Source organism: Oncorhynchus nerka, linkage group LG20 (genome assembly GCF_034236695.1).
Source record: "Oncorhynchus nerka isolate Pitt River linkage group LG20, Oner_Uvic_2.0, whole genome shotgun sequence".
NCBI classification, from domain to species: Eukaryota; Metazoa; Chordata; class Actinopteri; order Salmoniformes; family Salmonidae; genus Oncorhynchus; species Oncorhynchus nerka.
This window is the reverse complement of record NC_088415.1, coordinates 59,440,726-59,460,688: the sequence shown is the minus strand read 5'-3', so window position 1 is coordinate 59,460,688 and position 19,963 is coordinate 59,440,726. Positions and strand designations below refer to the sequence as shown.

The following is a 19,963-nucleotide window of genomic DNA, read 5'->3' as shown; positions in this document are numbered from 1 at the left end:
ATGAGATTTTCCCCACAAAATGCTTTATTACCGACAGATATACTCCTCTGTTTCATCAGCTGTCTTTTTGGATGGTCTCAGACGATCCCGCATGTAAAAAAGCCGGATGTGGAAGTCCTGAGCTGGCGTGGTTACACGTGGTCTCTGGTTGTGTGGCTGGTTAGACATACTCCCAAATTCTCAAAAACGACCTTGGAGGCAGCTTATGGTAGAGAATTTCAATTCAAATTATCTGGCAAGGGCTCTGGTGAACATTCCTTCAGTCAGCATGACAATTGCATGCTCCCTCAAAACTTGAGACATCTGTGGCATTGTGTTGTGTGGCCATTTATTGTCCACAGCACAAGGTGCACCTGTGTAATGACCGTGATGTTTAATCAGAATCTAGATATGCCACACCTGTCAGGTGGAGGGATTATCTTGGCAAACAAATTTGTGCACCAAATTGGAGAGAAAGAAGCTTTTTGTGTGTATGGTAAAATTCATGGAATCATAAAACATTGGACCAACAGTTTACATGTTGCGTTCGGCCAATAATCTAAAGTGTAATACATACATGCATACAAATACTCAGGCCAGGTTAGCTAAACATGGTAGCTAGCTTGACTTTATATATTTTTCAAATACTCAGGCCAGGTTAGCTAAACATGGTAGCTAGCTTGACTTGACATCTTTTGCAGTGACGTTTGCTCAATTGAATATCAGCTACCATTTAAAGCTACACTATGTAACTTTTTGGGCAACCTGGCCAAATTCACATAGAAATTTGAAATATAGATCTGTCATTCTCATTGAAAGCTGTAGACCTGTTCTATGTGCGCCAGTTTTATGCTTCCATTTGTTAAGTTTAGTTTTTTCTATCAATTCAATTCAATTCAATTCAAGAGCTTTATTGGCATGGGAAACATGTGTTAACATTGCCAAAGCAAGTGAGGTAGATAATATATAAAGTGAATATATAAAGTGAAAAACAATAAAAATTTACAGTAAACATTACACATACAGAAGTTTCAAAACAATACAGACATTACAAATGTCATATTATATATATACAGTGTTTTAACAATGTACAAATGGTTAAAGGACACAAGATAAAATAAATAAGCATAAATATGGGTTGTATTTACATTGGTGTTTGTTCTTCACTGGTTGCCCTTTTCTTGTGGCAACAGGTCACAAATCTTGCTGCTGTGATGGTACACTGTGGAATTTCACCCAGTAGATATGAGAGTTTTTCAAAATTGGATTTGTATTCGAATTCTTTGTGGATCAGTCTATCTTTTACCTCCAGCTTCAAATAGATGAAAATACAGTATGGGTTATTGAACATATATTTCACAGTGGTTTAGGTGGTACAATGATTCTCTACATTTTGCTATGCTTGTCTTGTCACATAAACTGAAATTAGGTGAACTATTAGAATTTTTGAAATGGTGGAGCAATTGCTGCATAGTGCACCTTTAACTTACATAAAGCTACATTTAAGAGCTAACTTTATGGTTTGGTCTGATTAAAGGGACTTATGTAAATGATATATACCCATTGATTCTTGCAAAGAAGAGTTTACAGAAGGAACGTCAAAGTTTCATACTCGTGTCTAGAGTGCCTGGTTAAATTGTGTTGAGGACATTTTTTTCCTCTCTTCATGGTTAAAGTATTGAGAAATAAATGTAATTGTTGTAAAAATATGTGAGTGTGCTTAATTTAGTATCATCTTAAATCGAAATAATACATTTTATATAAGGCTAATTTCCCTATGGTGGACAGACCGTTTTACTACAATACAGACTAACATTAACGTTTTCACCACACAAGAATGACAGGAAATGCACATCCTTTTTTTTTTAAACCTCAGATTGGTGATGTTAGTATTAAAGTGTGTATTCATCACAATCTAAAACAATCGATTGGTTAAAACAGATCAACATATTTCGTTTGGTACCTGTGTATGTCATAAATGCCCATTCGTAGTGGAATTGTTCAGTCCACAGTGGCAGGACATTTTTTTGGGGGGTGATGATTCGCTCAAATGATCCAGTCCAAAAAAGTTTCCTTTTTCTTACCCCGTCACAAGCCAAAATAAGCTTGTTTTGCTCCAATACAATCCATTTATATAACAGGAACAGGCAAACGAGCCGGTTAGTTTGTCTGCTGAAGTTAGTTATCTAGCCACAGCATCATTTAGCTGGAGCCTACTTTATACCTAGTCCAGATGTGTTTTAGATATAATCATTGTAATGGTGTAAAAGATTATCCCAGCGCCAGACCGTATTCTGTCAGCTTCCAGTCTGCCATTTCGAACGTATTTATTCTAATAACAGAAACCCAGTCGATGACGTGGTAATCTTTTGGTGCGCTCGTTTTAGGCTACAAGGGTTCCGGATCTGCGCCTGCTGCGTTTGGATATGAAGCAGCCCCCCCAACCAACGGGAAAACCAGAAGGAAAGCACCCTCATTTCTTGTTCAATCTGAGCTAGATTGACAGCGCTTTGACCCAATGAGAATGGGGGACAGCAAGGATCGCAGTGCCTCTAAATAGGGCCGGAATAATGCATTTGGGGCACCTACCTCCATTCTGCAACTTTTGCCATGAGGCTGAGATGTTTTTTGACGGTTAAAAGCAAATTGACTGCATTTCGACACATTTTACCAGTGCTTATGAAACTTGCATATGCTATCTGGGGGGCCCCAAACTCCAGGGGCCCCCAATCAATATATATTTTGAGGGGGCGAATCCACCTGTTCTGAATATTGGGGGGAGGGGAGCAATTTCGCCTATGACAAAAACACAGAGACACACACACACAGAGAAGAAAGAGAGACTGAGAATACATATTCCATTCCATTTGTGTTTATTTTCTCTCTATCACATTTACATCACCTGCCTTATTTTCAACATCATCTTCATCATGACATCAAGTCATCCATCCACTTGATGTCACAGACAGACATAAGCAATACAACAAATCCCTCTTCTACACATAATGAGAGAACACCAATCAATCAATTAACACGACCAAGATAATAAAGAAACACAAATAAGGTCAGTTTCACTGCAGCCAACAATAAGGCTCGGTAAAGACATGGCACAGCAGGAGAAAAACATTTAGACAGTTCAAAAATAAAGACAAACAGATCAAAGACAGGTAAAACAGTGACAAAGACAAACAGATCAAAGACAGGTAAAACAGTGACGAAGACAAACAGATCAAAGACAGGTAAACAGGTAAAACAGTGACAGAAAGACAAACAGATCAAAGACAGGTAAAACAGTGACAAAGACAAACAGATCAAAGACAGGTAAAACAGCAACAAAGACAAACAGATCAAAGACAGGTAAAACAGCGACAGAAAGACAAACAGATCAAAGACAGGTAAAACAGTGACAAAGACAAACAGATCAAAGACAGGTAAACAGGTAAAACAGTGACAGAAAGACAAACAGATCAAAGACAGGTAAAACAGTGACAAAGACAAACAGATCAAAGACAGGTAAAACAGTGACAAAGACAAACAGATCAAAGACAGGTAAAACAGGTAAAACAGTGACAAAGACAAACAGATCAAAGACAGGTAAAACAGTGACAGAAAGACAAACAGATCAAAGACAGGTAAAACAGTGACAAAGACAAACAGATCAAAGACAGATAAAACAGGTAAAACAGTGACAGAAAGACAAACAGATCAAAGACAGGTAAAACAGCGACAAAGACAAACAGATCAAAGACAGGTAAAACAGGTAAAACAGTGACAGAAAGATAAACAGATCAAAGACAGGTAAAACAGTGACAAAGACAAACAGATCAAAGACAGGTAAAACAGTGACAAAGACAAACAGATCAAAGACAGGTAAAACAGAGACAGAAAGACAAACAGATCAAAGACAGGTAAAACAGTGACAAAGACAAAGACAAACAGATCAAAGACAGGTAAAACAGTGACAAAGACAAACAGATCAAAGACAGGTAAAACAGTGACAAAGACAAACAGATCAAAGACAGGTAAAACAGTGACGAAGACAAACAGATCAAAGACAGGTAAAACAGGTAAAACAGTGACAAAGACAAACAGATCAAAGACAGGTAAAACAGTGACAGAAAGACAAACAGATCAAAGACAGGTAAAACAGTGACAAAGACAAACAGATCAAAGACAGATAAAACAGGTAAAACAGTGACAGAAAGACAAACAGATCAAAGACAGGTAAAACAGCGACAAAGACAAACAGATCAAAGACAGGTAAAACAGGTAAAACAGTGACAGAAAGATAAACAGATCAAAGACAGGTAAAACAGTGACAAAGACAAACAGATCAAAGACAGGTAAAACAGTGACAAAGACAAACAGATCAAAGACAGGTAAAACAGAGACAGAAAGACAAACAGATCAAAGACAGGTAAAACAGTGACAAAGACAAAGACAAACAGATCAAAGACAGGTAAAACAGTGACAAAGACAAACAGATCAAAGACAGGTAAAACAGGTAAAACAGTGACAAAGACAAACAGATCAAAGACAGGTAAAACAGTGACGAAGACAAACAGATCAAAGACAGGTAAAACAGGTAAAACAGTGACAAAGACAAACAGATCAAAGACAGGTAAAACAGTGACAGAAAGACAAACAGATCAAAGACAGGTAAAACAGTGACAAAGACAAACAGATCAAAGACAGATAAAACAGGTAAAACAGTGACAGAAAGACAAACAGATCAAAGACAGGTAAAACAGCGACAAAGACAAACAGATCAAAGACAGGTAAAACAGGTAAAACAGTGACAGAAAGATAAACAGATCAAAGACAGGTAAAACAGTGACAAAGACAAACAGATCAAAGACAGGTAAAACAGAGACAGAAAGACAAACAGATCAAAGACAGGTAAAACAGTGACAAAGACAAAGACAAACAGATCAAAGACAGGTAAAACAGTGACAAAGACAAACAGATCAAAGACAGGTAAAACAGGTAAAACAGTGACAAAGACAAACAGATCAAAGACAGGTAAAACAGTGACGAAGACAAACAGATCAAAGACAGGTAAAACAGGTAAAACAGTGACAAAGACAAACAGATCAAAGACAGGTAAAACAGTGACAGAAAGACAAACAGATCAAAGACAGGTAAAACAGGTAAAACAGTAACAGAAAGACAAACAGATCAAAGACAGGTAAAACAGGTAAAACAGTGACAGAAAGACAAACAGATCAAAGACAGGTAAAACATGTAAAACAGAGACAGAAAGACAAACAGATCAAAGACAGGTAAAACAGTGACAAAGACAAACAGATCAAAAACAGGTAAAACAGTGACAGAAAGACAAACAGATCAAAGACAGGTAAAACAGGTAAAACAGTGACAGAAAGACAAACAGATCAAATAGGTATGTCGATTACGAGTACGGTAGAAGAAGAAGCACAGAGTTGAGCGGAGCTGCCATGACGATGAATTACATTTGGATGGAGATCCATTGGCTTTGCTGTTGCTGAGCTGTTGGGCTGGACTCAACAACATCGACATTCAAAAAGAAAACAAAGAATAGAATCACAGAACATATTTCAAGGGCTTGGTTAGCTTAATATACTGGGTAATGACTTGGGACTACAGTACATTTTGAAAGAGAAAGATACATAATGGAGAGAAATAGAGGAGATGGAGAGAAAGTCACTGAAGTAATGACAGGGAAATGTACAGGTACGGAACAGACAGACACCAAGGCAAGCGGCCTGTTGGAATGTGCAGGACAGGAAACAGAATCCCCAAAAGGTAAAACCATGAAACTAGAATTCTATTTCTCTGGATAACACACTTCCTCATTACATACAACATTACCTCAAAAGATAATAACAACAACACGTATTCTGATAAATCCATATTTGGCAGGAAGGGAGACAGAAAAGGTAGGTAGCAGATTTTAGGAATCGTGTACAAATCATTATGACTGCAAATATAGCACAGTCAATCACTCCATAGTGTATTATAAGACTTGTCATAAGCATTCACAACAGCTCATGGTTCCTTATGACCACCTTATGACCACCTTAACAAATGCATTACGCCTTCATAAACATATTCATTATATGCATTACACTAAGTGGGAAGAGTGCAGTATATGGACCACTATAAGCATTCATAATGGCCAAGGACTCATTATAACTGCCCAAATAAACGCCTACATGCCAATGAATGCATTCGTAATAGATCCCACACAGGTGGCTCAAAGAAAGGTCATCAAAAGGCCAAGTTAGTTCTTGTTCCAATTAAAGCACATCATTGCACAATGTAAGAAGGTGAAGCAATACTGCATGGTTGTGGTATAGATATGATACACACATGATAGGTCCAACTGTTAGTGTGTATGTTAAATGTTTTGCGATACTGAAGACAGAGCGCACTAACAGTTCTCTACAGGCAGTAGAAACTAGCCAGAGTTACAAGAAAGAAAACAAGCTTTTCTTTTTGTAAATTTCAAATTCTTCAACGTTTTTTCTCCCCTTTCCCCCTAAACTGCAATATAGAAGTATGTACATGTTATATTCAATATAGCTTCTCAATTGCCCTTTAAAAAACAGGAAGGAAAAAAATATTCTGAGCAAATATACTTGAGAAAGTTTCCTTTTTATATAACAGAAATACAACAAAGAAAACAACATGAAAAGAGCACCACGGTTCTCTTTACGGTGCATATGCCCTGAAACTACAAATCCATATCTAATAATCGTCACTGCTTGTCCCACTTCCTCTTTCAACACCGATCATAAAGCCCCAGTTCTCCAAACACACCAAATCAAAGCCTTCCAAAGCCTCAGGTCTCCTAAACATGTTCTCATTTACAGCAACAACCTAGGGAATAGTTACACCGGGATGAATGAGCCAATTGGAAGCTGGGGATGATTAGGTGGCCATAATGGTATGAGGGCCAGATTGGAAATTTAGCTAGGACACCAGGGTTAACATACTCTTACAATAAGTGACATGGGATCTTTAGTGACCACAGAGAATCAGTACACCCGTTTAACATCCCATCTGAAAGACAGCACCCTACACAGGGCAATGTCCTCAATCACTGCCCTAGGTTACATATATTTTTTTTAGATCAGAGGAAAGAGTGCCTCCTACTGGACCTCCAACACCACTTCCAGAAGCATCTGGTCTCCCATCCAGGGACCAACCCTGCTTAGCTTCAGAGGAAAGAGTGCTTCCTACTGGACCTCCAACACCACTTCCAGAAGCATCTGGTCTCCCATCCAGGGACCAACCCTGCTTAGCTTCAGAGGAAAGAGTGCTTCCTACTGAACCTCCAACACCACTTCCAGAAGCATCTGGTCTCCCATCCAGGGACCAACCCTGCTTAGCTTCAGAGGAAAGAGTGCTTCCTACTGGACCTCCAACACCACTTCCAGAAGCATCTGGTCTCCCATCCAGGGACCAACCCTGCTTAGCTTCAGAGGAAAGAGTGCTTCCTACTGGACCTCCAACACCACTTCCAGAAGCATCTGGTCTCCCATCCAGGGACCAACCCTGCTTAGCTTCAGAGGAAAGAGTGCTTCCAACTGGACCTCCAACACCACTTCCAGAAGCATCTGGTCTCCCCTCCAGGGACCAACCCTGCTTAGCTTCAGAGGAAAGAGTGCTTCCTACTGGACCTCCAACACCACTTCCAGAAGCATCTGGTCTCCCATCCAGGGACCAACCCTGCTTAGCTTCAGAGGAAAGCCAGCAGTGGATGCTGCTGGCAGGTAACAATTAAATAAAGAGTGTTGCCTTTGCATTAGCCCTGGCCAGTGACCCATAAGGCCAATTTAGTGCAATAAAAAATGACATGCAGGTTTGTGGCGGGGATAGGGTGACTGAAATTGAGAATGGACTTGATTGCTCTGATGCAAATCAAAAGTATGACTGGCCAATCTGCTGCCAGTCAATTGGTGGAGAAGTGTCAGGTGCTTTGGCTGGGGGATGGACTGAGAGAGAGCTGAGCGGGTGTGTTTAAGTGCTCACTTAAAATCAAATCACAATCAGACAGGAGTCCAAAATAGGAGTCAGTCCGGAAATAAAACCTCTTCTCTCATCTGGAATAAAATGTGAAAAAGCCACTTGCCAAGACTAAACCCAATGTTTCTGAAAGCAGTATATGAGTAGGCTGTGTAGGAAACCCCATGTCGTTGAAACGATCTGTTCCGAAGACGACAACAAGCAACCATTGAATGACTGATGGATAATGCTGGACCAGTTTCCCCCCATACCAAGTTAGGGCAGACTGCCTGAGATGTGACTTCAGGGGTCATCTTGGTGACACAATAACAAGGTTGAGGGGAAACCCTTACTCACAAAGTACCGTGCTGTACTACACTCTTAAAAGGTGCTATCTATAACCAAATGGTTCTTCGTCTGTTCCCATAGGAGAATCCTTTGAAGAACCCTTATTGGTTCCATGGAGAGCCCTTTTGGTTCCAGGTAAAACCATTTCCACAGAGACTTCTACATGGAACTCAAAAGGGTTCTACTAGAAAACAAAAAGTGTTCTACCTGGAACCCAACAGGGTTCTCCTATGGGGACAGCCGAATAACCCTTTTGTAAGCCTTTTTCCCAAGGCTGCATCCAGTACCACTCTATTCCAGACAACATTGTGGGCCCCATTGGGCTGTGTACACCACACACAGAGAGAACTAGACATACAGGTTCAGAACATTCTTATGGGGGGACCCAAGAGGTGTAGAAGCCCCATCCCTGAAACCCCATTTTAACACCAAAGCAGTGACGACCCAAAATAAAACCTCAAATTAAACTTCACTTCAAAATCTGTGTATATAAAATCTCCATGTATAAATGTTTTTCTTTGTGTAGTGCAAGTTAGTGCCATTTCTTTAGGTACATCATTTGTCCTCGTAATGTTATTTTCATTGGCACTCCACTCTGACCAGTGAGGTACTGTAAGACACGGCTTCTCTCTCTCAGACAGAATGCCTGACAGCAAGGTTACTAGCCAGCAAGCATGACCATATTTGTTGGTAATGGTTATCAAGGAAAAGACTGACATGGCATGGCTCTCTTAAAGTTCAGCGTGACAGTGGAATTTAAATGTAAAGGCAACATTCCCTGTTAACATTCACTCATAAACTCTGCATGTCGGCTCAATCGGAAATGACCAGTACGCAATCTGTAAGGATTCAGGGATATGGATGAATAGAGCCCCAAAAGGAATCCCGTTGGTTCGATTGCTTGTTTGTTGTACCCAAAAAACAACAAGATATAACAGTCACGGCCAGCTGTCTTAGAATGGCTACTGATGTCATGTCAATTAGAATATGTGACAGCTGAGAGCGCGTTGTGTCAACATGACAACAGATGTGTAAGACAGCCAACGACTGGAAAGTAATAGGCTGTGTTCGATAGGATAAAAGACGCAATATATCATGGGTAAATTGTGACTGACTGATCTATAAATAATAATGAGTCGATATTTATGATGGAAGGCGATTTTGTAGATCAGTCAGTCGGCAGGCAGTTGCCTGCAGTAGTTTTGATGCTGTCGAACACTGCCACTGACTGTGGCCGTTGTCATCGAAACAAGTTGAAGGTGAGCTGAGGTAAGAGGCCAGGTGGCACTACAGGATGTGCACGTGCATGACTGTGTGTAGGGCTCTAAAGTGCAGCCATAAATATTTATTTTGCTGTGTGACCTAGATTATTTTTGTTGGGGGGGGGTTACTGTGCTCCTATAAAAAACAAAGTATCCCGAATAATAATTGTTGTAATGATTAGGCTTCGCAGTACTGTTGATTTCCGAGTCCCCTAGAGAGAAAAAAAAAGTTTGCATCATGGTTGAACCATTACTACAGCAAAAATATCTTGTTTCTACCCCAGTTAAAAAGATCTGACCCATATTACTGATATTCTTTCTATAGCCTATCGACAGGACCGCAATTTACGTTAGTAAACCACTTCGTGGGCCATTCTAAAGCTACTCGCGGGCCCTTGGCCATTTGTTTACAGTTTGTTCAGTCATGTTACCTCATTGGCTACCTAGCTAACAAACTGGTAACATTACCAGTATATCCAAACATTTAGGGGCAGAGAAAGGAAAAGGATAGCTTGTTCGGGAGATCAATGATCGTAGCACTGACTGATTGTCAGATTTCTTGCATGTCCTCATCACAAACCTGACGTGCTTAGAGACAGTGTACAATGTTCAATGTAATGCATCTCAATAGGAAAATAGTGATTCTACACAATGTAGAAACCAAATATTCCACGTAATTTCAGATATTTGTATCAACATTTGAGCTTTTATTATAAACTACCTAAACAGTGTTCATTTCTGGGGCACAGCATGTGCTTCAAAAGGAGATTATTAATTAATATAGGCTGCATCTCAATCAATTAAACAATATAATCTGGTGCTCATACATTTTATGTGGTGCTCCTAACTTTAAAAAATTGGGAGCACCAGTTCATTTAGAGTCCTGTGTGTGTGTGTGTGTGTGTGTGTGTGTGTGCTGTTGTAACTTGTGTAATGGCTAGTAGTCAGTGTTGGGAGCAGAAAGAGAGAGCCTGCAGAGACTACATTCAAAGAGCTGGCAACAATCGAAACAGTAGCTAGAGTAGAAAAATACATCTGTTTAAAAATATACATCTATATCTGCTCTCATGTCTGATCAGGAATCCAGGTACAATTCATGAGAAGCAAACAATCCCTTGGAGACAAACATCTTGATTTCAACGCCATCAGATACCAGTTAAGAGCTGTATAACTGGGAGTGAGGGTTGAGTAGGACTGACTATGGTACAGTACCCACAGAGAATGAGTATTCTATGTCCATGATGATACCCAGAAAATGAACACTGAGTAGCTCAGCAGCGTTACAGCAGAGCTTAATGTTGTCGACGATAACGGTTATCAACAATAGAGCTGATTAATCAAAGCAAGACGAGACTTTCCAAACCCTGGCGATTACACTTTGCAACTACTAGTTGCCTTGGCAACTGATCGCTGAAAACACATGTAAGAAATGAGAGGAAACACTTTAGTTACAAAGTTTACAGTGATCTGTTGAAAGATGTGTTGTTTCTGAAAGATGCATATCAGAGTAAAGGAAGAAAGGGAAATAGATATCTTTATAAACTGTACATTCAAAACGTAACATTTGGTGCAACCAGATGGAAGAGTGTGTGTTTCATATCTATGCAAAAAAGCAAGAATCTTATGATGAGTAGCTACAGATGATTTACTTCCCAAACAACGTGATTAGAGTTTCTGAGTTGAATTCCTATAGGAGCATGTGATGTGTTATTCCATAACACTTAGATATGAACATCATCTTAACAACAGGCATCTAAATTCTCAGCGATATTCTGATTTGTTTTTTCCTTTGGTAGACTTACTGCCCTTTTCAAAAGAGTGACAGTTGAAATGTGAAAACGATCCATTGGAATAAAAGCCCCGAAGTGAGATTTTAGATATAAAACATTAACAGAGATGCATTGAAAGAGGCTGACAAGGGAGCGGTATCAGGATCTTATGAACCCAAACACAGTAGCTTACATGATACTCGGACCGGTAAAAAACTATACGTACACAATAGCAAAAAGCTTATCTGAAATCTTCAACCACTCCCCTACAGTGAAGGCAGACAAAATTAGAAAATACAAAACAAATCAAAAAGGTTTTGAATAATATTTTCTTTTTTTTGATTACCTAAAAAGTCTCATCATTAGAAAGAAAAACAATACTTCCAAAGCCAAATTCATTTTTCTTTTTTGCCTTTTTCATCAGTTAGTTGTTGTGTTTTGTGAATTCAGCTGTCTGAGGACTAGGAGAAGCGAGCAGAGAGCCCCCTGCTGGTCAGGAGGAAGCAGTGCGTGCTCTGAGGGGCTTCATCACGGAGAAACCCCCACATCTCCTCAGTGGAAGATGACACCTCATTGAAGCGCTGGCAGAGGAAGAGTCCATCCCAGTGATGTACTGGGGTTCAGTCAGTGAATCGCTGACAGGCTTTTTTCCAGCGGCAGGCTGTGCACCACATGTCCCTCTTCTCCATGCCATACACTTTCCGGCACTTTTTGGCCTCTCCGCGGGGTTTCCTTGGCAACCAATAAGATGGCACACAGTTAGACTTTACACTACAATACCGTGAAGTTGCTAAACACACTCACACAGCAAGGGTCAACGCACACATTGTGTACCTGATTCCTGGTGCTGGTTTGGGCAGGGGGGCAGTAAAGGGAGGTGTCTTGCAGATGGTGGTGTGTGTGTGAGGGGCTGGCTGTCTCTTCTCCCCGAAGCTCACCGTGCGGATGTGAGTCAACGGCCCCTGCAGGGGCAACCACAGGTCAAAGGGCATTCAACACCAACCAATCACAGCATGGCAGTCCATAATTAAGGGGTACACCTAATGCTCTGAGATCTTCCTGACCATGTGACATGAAAAGAAAGAAGTCTACGTAACTACGGCTCTAGATCAGTGTCACCTCTCAGACCGTGTTATTCTTCACACTGGCTATGTTAGGGCTAAACTGATTCTAGTTCAGCCCTAAAGACAATATGTCTACATAGTAAACAACACTCCAGGGACGGGAGGTAGAGGACGAGAGAGGTAGAGTAGAAGAAAGGAGGAGAGAGATGAGCTAGAATGAAAGGGGAAAAGAGAAATTGAAAAAAAGGTTAGTTGGGGGTGGTAGGAGCTAGGGAGTAGGAGTAGGGAGTTGAGAGATGGGGTAGTGATTGAAGAGAGAGATATGAGGATGCAGAAAGGGAGGGAGAGAAAGGAGCCTGCTCACCGTTAAGCCTTTAAAAATGACAGGAGGGGACTGCCAGGACACACTGATCCCATCCCTATTCCCATCAGCCTGCTCCGAACACACAGGAATACTCACAGGAGCAGTGGCCTGGAAAACACAGTACCGCACCACGGTGAGAGACAGAGAGAGGGATGAGAAGGGAGAGAGAGAGGAAGAGGAGAGAGAGAGAGAGAGAGAGAGAGAAGGGAGAGATGAGAGGGAGAGAGAGAGGAAGAGAGAGAGAGGGAGAGAGAGAGAGGGAGGGAGAGAGAGATGAGAAAGGAGAGAGAGAGGAAGAGCAGAGAGAGAGATGAGAAGGGAGAGAGAGGAAGAGGAGAGAGAGAGAGGGAGGGAGAGATGAGAGATGATTAGAGAAGATGTGAACGAGTGGAGGTAGAGGGAGGTTGAGCGACAAAGAATGATACTGAAAGAAAAGGGAGATAGATACTACGGAAAATGGAGTAAAATAGAGAAGGCGGCGACCTCACCTAAAGAAATCTATTGATCTGACGTGACGTGTCATAACATGTGCAGCTTTAAGCCTGTTCAACTCAGTTTCATGGACATAAGTAACTAAACACACACAGACCAGGAGAACCAAAACATTATCTGTCATGGAGTAGAGGACAGCTCCAGCACATGAAACTCCTGGAGTCTCTATAGCAACAGAGTACCATAGCCATTGGAGAATAAGGTGGATGTGCGTGCATGTGTGTGCCTGACTGTTCTTACCTGGTAGGCGTGGTCAGTACGGATATGGCAGAGCGTGGAGGGAGCTGATTGGCTGAGCAGACTGGGGGCATGACCCTGCGGTCCCCTCATGACGATGTGGGCGGGCTCAGAGCGGGGAACAAAGGCGGTGTGGGAGAAAGGGGGGAAGATGGGGGGAGGGCCGGTAGTGGTGGGGGAGGTGGGCGTGAGGCTGGACAAGCCCTCTGATAGGCTGTCCATGTTGACCTCGATCTCTGAGTAGTAGAAGTCCTCCTCCCCGTCACTGTAGTCCGAGTCACAGTTCCGCCTGCACCATAGGAGGGTGACATACATGAAGCAGCTTCTAACAGCCGTAAGTACGGGATACACATGGTATACACCGTCCAACCAAATGCTTACTTGCAGATTCCTTCTGGACAAGGCAACATCAATAAGAAATAATATAACAATATGAAAATAAAGTAATTGGCTCAGTAGAATAGAATAAACATTTTAGCATGAGAATAATAGAGAACCATTTATAGTCCCTTATTTCCACGTGTTTTGGGGAAAGGAGGATTTGAGGGGTGTTTATTTAGAAATCATAATACGAGTCTGGTAGCAGCAGTTGTAACGTGTGTGTAGCATGAATACAGTACCAGTCAAAAGTTTCAACACACCTACCCATTCAAGGGTTTTTCTGTATTTGGACTGTTTTCTACATTGTAGAATGAAGGCATCAAAACTATGAAATAACACATATGGAATCATGTTGTAACCAAACAAAGTGTTAAACAAATCAAAATATATACCATCACTCTCCTTTCTGGTCAAATAGCCTTTACACAGCCTGGAGGTGTGTTGGCTGATTGTCCTGTTGAAAAACAAATGACAGCCCCACAAAACCCAAACCAGATGGGATGGCGTATTGCTGCAGAATGCTGTGGTAGCCATGCTGGTTAAGTGTGCCTTGAATTCTAAATAAATCACAAACTGTGTCACCAGCAAAGCTCCCCCACCTCCTCCTCCATGCTTCACGGTGGGAACCACATATGCGGAGATCATTAGTTCACCTACTCTGCATCTCACAAAGACATGGCGGTAGGAATCAAAATCTCATCAGACCAGAAGACAGATTTCCACCTGTCTAATGTCTATTGCTCATGTTTCTTGGCCCAAGCAAGTCTCTACTTCTTGTTGGTGTCCTTTAGTAGTGGTTTCTTTGCAGCAATTCGACCACAAAGGCCTGATTCACGCAGTCTCCTCTGAACAGTTGATGTTGAGGTGTATTTGTTACTTAAACGTATCCTCTGCAGCAGAGGTAACTCTGGGTCTTTTCTGTGGCGGTCCTCATGAGAGCCAGTTTCATCATAGATCTCAATGGTTTTTGCACTTGAAGAAACTTTCAAAGTTTCCAGGTTGATTGACCTTCATTTCATAAAGTAATGAGGTCGTTTCTCTATGCTTATTTGAGCTGTTCTTGCCATAATAAGGACTTGGTCTTTATCAAATAGGGCTCTTCTGTATACCAACCCTTGTCACAACACAATTGACTGGCTCAAACGCATTAAGAAGGAACGAAATTCCATAAATGAACTTCGACAAGGCACACGTGTTAATTGAAATATGTTTCAGGTGACTACCTCATGAAGCTGGTTGACAGAATGCCAAGACTGTGCAAAGCTGTCATCAAGGCAAAGGGTGGCTACTTTGAAGAATCTCAATTATATTTGGATTTGTTTAACATTTTGGTTACTACATGATTCCATATGTCTTAATTTTGATGTCTTCACTATTATTCTACAGTCGTGGCCAAAAGTTTTGAGAATGACACAAATATGAATATTCACAAAGTTTGCTGCTTCAGAGTCTTTAGATATTTAGATATTTTTGTCAGATGTTACTATGGAATACTGCTTTTATTGACAATTACATGAAGTTGATGCAAAGAGTCAATATTTGCTGGTGTTGACCCTTCTTTTTCAAGACCTCTGCAATCTGCCCTGGCATGCTGTCAATTAACTTCTGGGCCACATCCTGACTGATGGCAGCCCATACTTGCATAATCAATGCTTGGAGTTTGTCAGAATTTGTGTTTTTTTATTTGTCCACCCGCCTCTTGAGGATTGACCACAAGTTCTCAATGGGATTAAGGTCTGGGGAGTTTCCTGGCCATGGACCCAACATATCGATGTTTTGTTCCCCGAGACACTTAGTTATCACTTTTGCCTTATGGCAAGGTGCTCCATCATGCTGGAAAAAGACATTGTTCATCACCAAACTGTTCCTGTTGCTCTCGGAGGATGTGTTGGTACCATTCTTTATTCATGGCTGTGTTCTAAGGCAAAATTGTGAATGAGCCCACTCCCTTGGCTGAGAAGCAACCCCACACGTGAATGGTCTCAGGATGCTTTACTGTTGGCATGACACAGGACTAGTGGTAGCGCTCACCTTGTCTTCTCCGGACAAGCTTTTTTCCGGGTGCCCCAAACAATTGGAAAGGGGATTCAGAGAAAATGACTTTGCCCCAGTCCTCAGAAGTTCAATCCCTGTACATTTTGCAGAATATCAGTCTGTCCCTTGATGTTTTTCCTGGAGAGAAGTGGCTTCTTTGCTGCCCTTCTTGACACCAGGCCATCCTCCAAAAGTCTTTGCCTCACTGTGCGTGCAGATGCACTCACACCCGCCTGTGACATTCCTGAGCAAGCTCTGTACTGGTTGTGCCCCGATCCCGCAGCTGAATCATCTTTAGGAGACTGTCCTGGTGCTTGCTGGACTTTCTTGGGCGCCCTGACGCCTTCTTCACAACAATTGAACCGCTCTCCTTGAAGTTCTTGATGATCCAATAAACGGTTGATTTAGGTGCAATCTTAATGGCAGCAATATCCTTGCAAGTGAAGCCCTTTTTGTGCAAAGCAATGATGACGGCACGTATTTCCCTGCAGGTAACCATGGCTGACAGAGGAAGAACAATGATTCCAAGCACCACCCTCATTTTGAAGCTTCCAGTCTGTTATTCGAACTCAATCAGCATGACAGAGTGATCTCCAGCTTTGTCCTCGTCAACACTCACACCTGTGTTAAGCAGCAGATTTTGTGAAAATTAATATTTGTGTCATTCTCAAAACTTTTGGCCACGACTGTAAAATGTAGAAATGGTAAAAATAAAGAAAAAACTCTTGAATGAGTTGGTGTGTTGAAACTTTTGACTGGTACTGTGTATGTGTGTGGGTGTGTGCTTAGGTGCGGAGAATCAGAGTAGGTGGTCAGTCCAGTTCAAGTGTTCAGCAGTCTGATGGCTTGTAGATAGAAACTGTCTCTGAGCCTGTTGGTATCAGACCTGACGCTCCGATACCATCTGCCCAACCGTAAGGGAGTGAACAGCTTGTGACACTGAGAAAATTACCTTTTAAATGGTGTCAGCTTCCTGTGCTTGGCCCTCCTATGTTGAACATAATAAACGGCTCTCTATCCACCGGATGTGTACCAAACTCACTAAAAGTGGCAGTAATAAAGCCTCTCTTGAAAAAGCCAAACCTTGACCCAGAAAATATTTTTAAAACTATCGGGCTATATCGAATCTTCCATTCCTCTCAAATCTTTTTTGAAAAAGCTGTTGCACAGCAACTCACTGCCTTTCTGAAGAGAAACAATGTATACAAAACGCTTCAGTCTGGTTTTAGACCCCATCATAGCACTGAGACTGCACTTGTGAAGGTGGTAAATTACCTTTTAATGGCATCAGACCAAGGCTCTGCATCTGTCCTCGTGCTCCTAGACCGTAGTGCTGCTTTTGATACCATTGATCCCCACATTCTTTTGGAGAGATTGGAAACCCAAATTTGTCTACACGGACAAGTTCTGGCCTGGATAAGATCTTATCTGTCGGAAAGATATCAGTTTGTCTCTGTGGATGGTTTGTCCTCTGACAAATCAATTGTACGTTAAGTCAGGGTAGTAAGTTGGTGGTTTGAAGATATCCCTCTATTGTTGTGGGGGCTGTGTTTTGGCAAAGCGGGTGGGGTTATATCCTGCCTGGTTGGCCCTGTCCGGGGGTATCGTCAGACGGGGCCACAGTGTCTCCCGACCCCTCCTGTCTCAGCCTCCAGTATTTATGCTGCAGTAGTTTATGTGTCGGGGGGCTAGGGTCAGTCTGTTATATGTGGAGTACTTCTCCTGTCTTATCCGGTGTCCTGTGTGAATCTAAGTATTCTTCCTTTAATTCTCTCTCCTCCTGGAGGACCTGAGCCCTGGAACCATGCCTCTACCTGTCCTGAGGACTCTGTCCACTGGGTAGTGCTGCTGCTCCAGTTTCAACTGTTCTGCCTGCGGCTATGGAACCCTGACGTGAGCCCTGGAACCATGCCTCTACCTGTCCTGAGGACTCTGTCCACTGGGTAGTGCTGCAGCTCCAGTTTCAACTGTTCTGCCTGCGGCGATGGAACCCTGACCTTTTCACCGGATATGCTACCTTAGCCTGAACCTGCTGTTTTCGACTCTCTCCCTCTACTGCACCTGCTGTCTCGAACTCCCGAATGCTCAGCTATGAAAAGCCAACTGACATTTACTCCTGAGGTGCTGAGCTATTGCACCCTCTACAACCACTGTGATTATTATTATCTGACCCAGCTGGTCATCTATGAACATTTGAACATCTTGGCCATGTTCTGTTATGATCTCCACTCAGCACAGCCAGAAGAGGACTGGCCACCCGTTAGAGCCTGTGTCCTCTCTAGGTTTATTCCTAGGTTCCTGCCTTTCTAGGGAGTGTTTCCTAGCCACCTTGCTTCTACATCTGCATTGCTTGCTGTTTGGGGTTTTAGGCTGGGTTTCTGTATAGCACTTTGTGACATCGGCTGATGTAAGAAGGGCTTTATAAATACATTTGATTGATTGATTGGGGTGTGTGGGTCTTGATGATGCTGCAGGCCTTCATCACGCCCTATTTTGAGTAGATGTCCTGGTTGGGTGGGAGCACGGTCCCAGTGATGTACTGGGCCATCTTCACTTAGCGTCGTGGATGGAGCAGCAGGTAACAACAGTGTTGAACGCTGAGCTTTAGTCAATGAAAGGTCCTTTTGATGTGGAAGAGGCATCTTACATAGATCTGTTCTAGCAGTAGACACATTGGAGTCCAGTGTGGGCCATGACCAGCCTCTCGAAGCACTCCATGATGAGTGCGATGATGCAATTGTCGTTTGGGAATGTCACATTGTTTTTCTTGGGCCCTGGTAGGATGGTGATCTCCTTGAAGCAGGAGGGGACTACAGCCTGGGACACAGACAGGTTGAAGATGTCCGAGAAGACGCCGGTCAGCTGGTCAGCGCACATTCAGAGGACGAGGCCAGGGATGCCCTCTTGGCCGGCAGCTTTGTGAGAAGGTAGTATTTAGAGTTTTCCCCCATGTCATCCTAGGAGAACAAAAGCACCTGGTCGTCTGGAGCAGCAAGAGTCTTCCTGGATGGCTCGGTATTGTCTGCCTTGAAGCATGGAATGTATTAAACTCATGGGCATTCGGAGGAGGCGGCCAGAATGTATTAAACTCATGAGCATTCGGAGGACGCGGCCAGAATGTATTAAACTCATGAGCATTCGGAGGACGAGGCCAGAATGTATTAAACTCATGGGCATTCGGAGGACGCGGCCAGAATGTATTAAACTCATGAGCATTCGGAGGACGCGGCCAGAATGTATTAAACTCATGAGCATTCGGAGGACGCGGCCAGAATGTATTAAACTCATGAGCATTCGGAGGACGCGGCCAGAATGTATTAAACTCATGGGCATTCGGAGGACGAGAATGTATTAAACTCATGAGCATTCGGAGGACGCGGCCAGAATGTATTAAACTCATGGGCATTCAGAGGACGCGGCCAGAATGTATTAAACTCATGGGCATTCGGAGGACGCGGCCAGAATGTATTAAACTCATGGGCATTCGGAGGACGCGGCCAGAATGTATTAAACTCATGGGCATTCGGAGGACGCGGCCAGAATGTATTAAACTCATGAGCATTCGGAGGACGCGGCCAGAATGTATTAAACTCATGAGCATTCGGAGGACGAGGCCAGAATGTATTAAACTCATGGGCATTCGGAGGACGCGGCCAGAATGTATTAAACTCATGAGCATTCGGAGGACGCGGCCAGAATGTATTAAACTCATGAGCATTCGGAGGACGCGGCCAGAATGTATTAAACTCATGGGCATTCAGAGGACGCGGCCAGAATGTATTAAACTCATGAGCATTCGGAGGACGCGGCCAGAATGTATTAAACTCATGAGCATTCGGAGGACGCGGCCAGAATGTATTAAACTCATGAGCATTCGGAGGACGCGGCCAGAATGTATTAAACTCATGAGCATTCGGAGGACGCGGCCAGAATGTATTAAACTCATGAGCATTCGGAGGACGCGGCCAGAATGTATTAAACTCATGGGCATTCGGAGGACGCGGCCAGAATGTATTAAACTCATGGGCATTCGGAGGACGCGGC

General features: G+C 42.6%; 1 protein-coding gene across 2 annotated transcripts in view; it reads right to left on the bottom strand.

Annotated features, from left to right (window-relative positions):
* Positions 1-10,264: 10,264 nt before the first annotated feature.
* LOC115126383 (zinc finger protein 704-like) overlaps positions 10,265-19,963 on the bottom strand; it is a 94,183-nt gene continuing 84,484 nt past the window's right edge. The window contains exons 6-9 of one of the 2 annotated variants that reach the window (XM_029655989.2): positions 13,508-13,793; positions 12,776-12,883; positions 12,182-12,309; positions 10,265-12,079 (exon numbers count right to left, since the gene is read on the bottom strand). In XM_029655989.2, coding sequence (XP_029511849.1) covers positions 11,968-12,079; positions 12,182-12,309; positions 12,776-12,883; positions 13,508-13,793 — 634 coding nt within the window. In that variant the 3' untranslated portion in view covers positions 10,265-11,967. The remainder of the gene's footprint in view (positions 12,080-12,181; positions 12,310-12,775; positions 12,884-13,507; positions 13,794-19,963) is intronic. The other variant, XM_029655990.2, reaches the window with a different exon arrangement.